Below are 5,696 nucleotides of genomic sequence, written 5' to 3' on the forward strand. Positions count from 1 at the left end.
ATAACACCATGATCACGGCAGTGCAGGGGTTAACTCCCCCTTCTAGCCACACTGTTACTGACTCCCAGCTGAGCACATGCCATGTTATCAGTGTGCCATTGTTGCTTATTTCGCTGTCAGCTCTCCGCCCCTCCCCCCCCCCACCTTGTAGCACCGAAGGGGTTAACCTGCCCTTTTGCAGCGAAAGGGTGAACTGCAAGATAATTGTCACCCTTTTTCTAAGTCCCTCTCAGGTTTCTCGGGGAACTTCCTGAGTGACAGATGACATCACTGGAGGTGTGACTGAGTGCTGATGTGATGCAGCCAGCAGCTGCTGCTGGTGGTGGTGTTGGTGTGTACGGCAGGAATGCTGCACAGCTCTCTGAGACTCTTCCTCTCAGCCCCAAGTTCCCCTAACACTGGGGCTGCCCGGGGTGAAGGTACAAAGTATAACGCAATAAGGAAAAGAAATCTCAGCACTTAACGTGTATGTGGGATCCGGCTGGCTGAGGGTGTGGAAGCCTGAAACTCCCAGGCATCTGCGACAAGCTGGAAGGAAAATGTTACCAGCATGGGAATCGCAGGAATACAGTACGTCTCCCTTCAATATCCCTGAATAAGGAAGCTGACTGCTCTATGGTCTGTGAGGTTATCCTGCTGCTGTGCCGGTGAGTTTCCAGCCAGTTAACTGCATGTAAATTTTTAGCCCGAGCGACTATGCACGGTGAGGACACGCAGAGAGGCAGGCTGCCTCGTAACAAGTGGCAGGATTTGCATGCTGATGGGAGGCAGCTGAACTGATTTCCAATTCCATCTGCTTTTGTTTTTTTTTGTTTTTTTAAAAAAGGTCCTTTCAATCCGGCAGACATTGTGGAACGACCGAGGAAATGGGAGAATCTTAATTCCTGCCGTGCATCTGAGCACAGAGATCTGCAAGATTTATGGGCACCTACAGCGTCCGTGGCTGGGCACAACCAGAACTGTTCTGGTCTTTGGCGGCGGAGGACATCGGTTTGTACTTTGCGCAAATAAGCAAGCATGAGAGGAACAGGCTTGGCGTGGCTGGAGAAACTGCGGGGCTGGAGACCGTGCCGGAGGGCGCGCTGGAGGACGCTAAAGTCGCAGCTCCTTGTCGCCAGCCTGACGTGTGCCATGCTGCTCGTGTACGTGTGCACCCAGGACTTGTTGCAAAGTTCATTGCCGTTCTCATTGCTGTGGGAAAGTCCTACCAAACCGAGACAGGTCACAGTCCTCATCTGGTACGAGCCTTTCGGCAAAAAGAAAAGACTTGGAGACTGCCATATACTGTTCAACATCACCGGCTGCCAACTGTCAACCAATAGGAGCCTTTCCCAGGAGGCTGATGCCATCTTATTCCATCACAGGGACATTGGGGATTATGGCGACTTTCCAATGGACAAGCGTCCAGCTTCTCAAAAATGGATCTGGATGAACTTTGAGTCGCCTTCGCATTCCCCTTGGTTGTCCACCTTAGGGGGCCTATTCAACTGGACCATGTCCTACAGGGTGGATTCTGACATATTTGTGCCATACGGCTATTTATTTTCCAAGAAACGTGCCAAAATAATTATCCCCCGCAAACGAAAGCTGGTCGCTTGGGTAATTAGCAACTGGAACGAGGATCATGACCGAGTTCAGTATTACAACCAATTGAGGGAACACATTGATATTGATATCTACGGGAGGTACGGAATGGATTTAAAATATGACAGCATCGTAAAGACCGTGTCAGAATATAAGTTTTATCTTGCTTTCGAGAATTCCCTTCACACGGATTACATTACTGAAAAGCTATGGCGAAACGCGTTGAAGTCCAGCGCCATCCCCATAGTCATGGGCCCCAGCCGGTACAACTACGAGATGTTTATCCCACGGAACTCCTTCATTCATGTGGATGATTTCTCCAGCCCCAGAAAGTTGGCCATGTACTTGAAATTTCTCGATAGAAACACTCACATGTACAGGAGATATTTCACGTGGAAAAAAAAGTATGATGTCCACGTGACTTCATTTTGGGACGAGCACTACTGCATGGCTTGTGGAACAGTCAAGGCTGCCGGGAATCGTTATCGGACCATTTCAGATCTTGCAGGATGGTTTGAGAGCTGATATTGAGTCCTTATGACAATACCAGGCTTTGCAAAGCTCTACAATTTCACAAACTCACTAATGCCAGATTTGGAGGCAACGTCTACAGCACGAGAAACCTAATCTGGACAAGTCCGATTTCCAGAGACCAGGCTAAAAGATAAAATTATTTTAATGAAATTCAACCCAATCCTTAATGCTTTCTTCCTGTCCGTACGACTATAGATCTCCTGATACTATTACCATCGGTCTCTTTCATAACAATTTTATCAATTTCACCGTTTTTTTTTTTTTTTTTTTAAATAGAAATATTTAAAATTGTTTTTGTGTTTTGAAAATCGGTTCAAGAACGGCTTCTGTCATGGGAAATATTTATAAACTCGTTATTTATAAACAGAAGTGTTTTTTTTAACTTAAGTTTTTGAAAAGTAAGTTATTTTGCATGTAAATTAGAAAGACTTTTTTTTTAGGCAAAATAATTATTTGGAATATTTATGTTAATGTACATAGAAGATCGTATTACTTGAAATCTGTACTGAGAAATAATTCACTGTTCCTTTCGTCAACAAACTGGTTGTGCAGCAATTTGTGAGGTAAATGAATGCACAGAAGCACAGGACACTACTTGCCTTTTTAGGGTAATATTTTGCTATGCAAAAGTTATACACATGTATCTGTACATATATATATATATATATATATATATATATATATATATATATATATATAATTTTTGGTACTTGTCTCCTACCACGGCCACAATCGCGGGCATCGGGTACCTTAAAGTTAAGGTACCCGATGCCCGCAATGGACCCGATTTCCTTTGAAATCAGGTCCATTTTGCCGGCAAAGGCAAAATCGCGGGCATCGCGTCGGTCGCGGCCATTAACATCGCCCCCGATGCGACCGACGCGATGCCCGCGATTTTGCCATAGGCTTCAATGTTAAAATATTTTTTAACATTGAAATCGGGAGCATCGCGTCGGTCTTGTGCCATTATAATGGCACAAGATGAGATGGACTTGATTAAGTCCATCTCACATAGGAAACAATGTGAAATGGGCCAATATGACCCATTTCACATTGTATATGGCCCCGTCGTCACCCCACGATTGACGCGAACCCGAAGCGTGGCGAGCGCAGCGAGCCCACGAGGGGCGGCGGTGCGCGTCCTGTGACTTTTTCATACCCCTACTATCCACGTCGGCGTGGAGTTGAGAATATAAAGTGTGGCGAGCGCAGCGAGCCACCGAGCCCCAAGCGTGGTGAGCGGACGCGTATACCTGTGAAGTTATACGCATCCCCTCGCGGGGCTCGCTGCGCTCGCCATGCTTCGGGCTAGGTGGCTCGCTGCGCTCGCCACACTTTATATTCTCAACTCCACGCCGACGTGGATAGTAGGGGTATGAAAAGGTCGGAGGATGTGCACCGCCGCCCCTCGCGGGCTCGCTGCGCTCGCCAAGCTTTCGGTTGGCGTCAATCGTGGGGTGGCGTTGAGGGTGTAAAATTGGGGCTCTAGGGAATATTTTACATTGAATTCAATGTAAAATGGGGTCCCAGGAACCCTATTCACATTTGATTCAATTAAAAAGTCGGGTCGGTCGCGTCGGTCGCGTCGGTCGCATCGCATGCGATTTGGTCGCATGCGATGCGACCAACGCTATTTTTCCGACACGACCACCCGATGCAAATCGGGGTGGCCGTGCTAGGAAACAAGTACCTAATTTTTTTTTTATATATATATTTTGTCCAATAGCCGGAAGGCTACAGATAGTCTTAAAGCAGGTATGTCCAAACTATGGACCTCCAGCTGTTGTGAAACTACAAGTCCCATCATGCTTTGCCATAGTTTTGCTATTGGGGAATGCTAAAACTATGGCAAGGCATGCTGGGATGTGTAGTTTCACAACAGCTGGAAGGCCATAGTTTAGACATGCCTGTCTTACAGTCAGCATTATTCAGAGGAAAGTTAAAGTCGCATAGTGAGGAAGCATGAAACTAAAGCTCACTTACCTGTTTTGTACATCCAGGTGCGTGACCTGTACACCCCCCACCTCCCCCACCCGCATGGCGCTACAACCTGCTACAAACTGCCTTTTCCTTCCATGTTGTACAATGTTCTGATTTAACAGTTATTATCAGATTGCAGCATTGTGCAGGGTGGCTATGGTATAAACGGTCAACAGTCAAGCTTCCAAAAGTGATAAAGTGGAGAGTGATAAACAGCCAACCAATCAGCTTCTACCTTTTATTTTTTTAAACCCAGTTTGTAACATGGCAGGTAGGAGCTGATTGGCTGGTGGTTCATCACTCTTCATTTTATCACGTTTGAAGCTTGATACATCTGTCCCATTATGTTGAAAGGTCGACGTGAGTTTTTCATGTTTTTTCGTGTCAATGTCAACACATGAAAAACGGAGTCGTGAAAATGAAAATATGAAAAGGTAAAAAAAAAGAAAAAAATTACCAAAAACTCATGTTGACCTATTCATGTTTTGACCTTTGCCAATGTCAATTTTTTTGCTTACGTTGAAATTTTGTCTGTCAACTTTGTGCATGTCGACAATGTGGGGTAGATCTGCTGACTGTTGACCCCTTGACCAGATACTGCGCAGGGATGCAATCGTATGGTCGACAGAAAAAAGGCTGAAAGTCATCAGGTCGACCACTATAGGTTGAAAGGCTAAAGGTCGACACAGGTAAAAGGTCAACCTGCATTAGGTCATCAAACACAAAAGGTGAACATAAGCAAAATGGCGACATGTGACATGTTGATATGAAAAAGGTCAATATGAGCGGTATGGGTCATTGGGTCAAGCCAATTTAGGTCGACATGCATTGGGTCAACCACTGAAGGTCGACCGGCCTTAGGTCGATACTTGGAATATGTCGACACAAGCATTATGTCGACAACTGGAAGGTCAACAGTTAAAAGGTCTTTAAGTTTTTCACAATTTTTTTGCCCTGAATGTCGACATAGTCGACATGGACACTGTCTATGTCTACCGCCACCCGCATGAACGCCCGCCCACAGTGCGCATGCCGGATTACCCCGCATGTATGCAAATGGATCTCTGTTGATTTAGATCTGTGGCGCCCTTGTATGGGAAGAGGGCAGGCAGCTGACATCCGGTGACATCAGAGGCCCGCCCCTTCAGCAGCTGTGTCACCGGAGAATCCCCATTAGAACGGCCATTGTTTTCATGGGAATGCCCATGAAACACTGGACATTCCCATGGAGCTAAACATCGCTCCCCTGTGCAAACGCGCCGGAGAGCAATCGGATCAGAAGAGGCCTAGGTGTGTGATCTTATATTCTAAACAGTACTAGAAAATACACAGGAATAGGGATGTCCATCGCCCATTCAAAATCATCGATGGTTCATGGCCGACGTCGAATACTTTTGCCGTCGATAGGAAGAACCAGATGGTTTCCCTACATCGATGGCACAGTAGAAATTATGTTTCTTTTTTTTTCAAGGTGCTGAGACACGGAGCATAGCTCCACCCCTGAAAACCCAGAAACCCCACCCCCACATTCTGATTGGCCCTATGGAGAATGGATAATCATCGATACCTAAAACTATTGATGGCTTCCAATGAGATAG

At 46.1% G+C, this 5,696-nt stretch overlaps 1 protein-coding gene across 1 annotated transcript; it reads left to right on the top strand.

Moving 5' to 3' along the window:
* The first annotated feature begins 296 nt into the window (after window positions 1-296).
* FUT4 (fucosyltransferase 4) lies at window positions 297-2,832 on the top strand. The gene is made up of 2 exons (XM_083170098.1): window positions 297-647; window positions 827-2,832. Exon 2 carries the CDS (start codon window positions 1,018-1,020, stop codon window positions 2,107-2,109), a length of 1,092 nt encoding a protein of 363 aa, XP_083026224.1. The 5' UTR covers window positions 297-647; window positions 827-1,017; the 3' UTR covers window positions 2,110-2,832.
* Window positions 2,833-5,696: the final 2,864 nt, after the last annotated feature.

This window comes from Crinia signifera, chromosome 2 (assembly GCF_055691185.1).
Source record: "Crinia signifera chromosome 2, ASM5569118v1, whole genome shotgun sequence".
Lineage (NCBI taxonomy): Eukaryota > Metazoa > Chordata > Amphibia > Anura > Myobatrachidae > Crinia > Crinia signifera.

Coding starts and splice junctions, on each gene's coding strand:
- FUT4 (XM_083170098.1), top strand. CDS start 1,018: ATGAGAGGAACAGGCTTGGCGTGGCTGGAGAAACTGCGGGGCTGGAGA.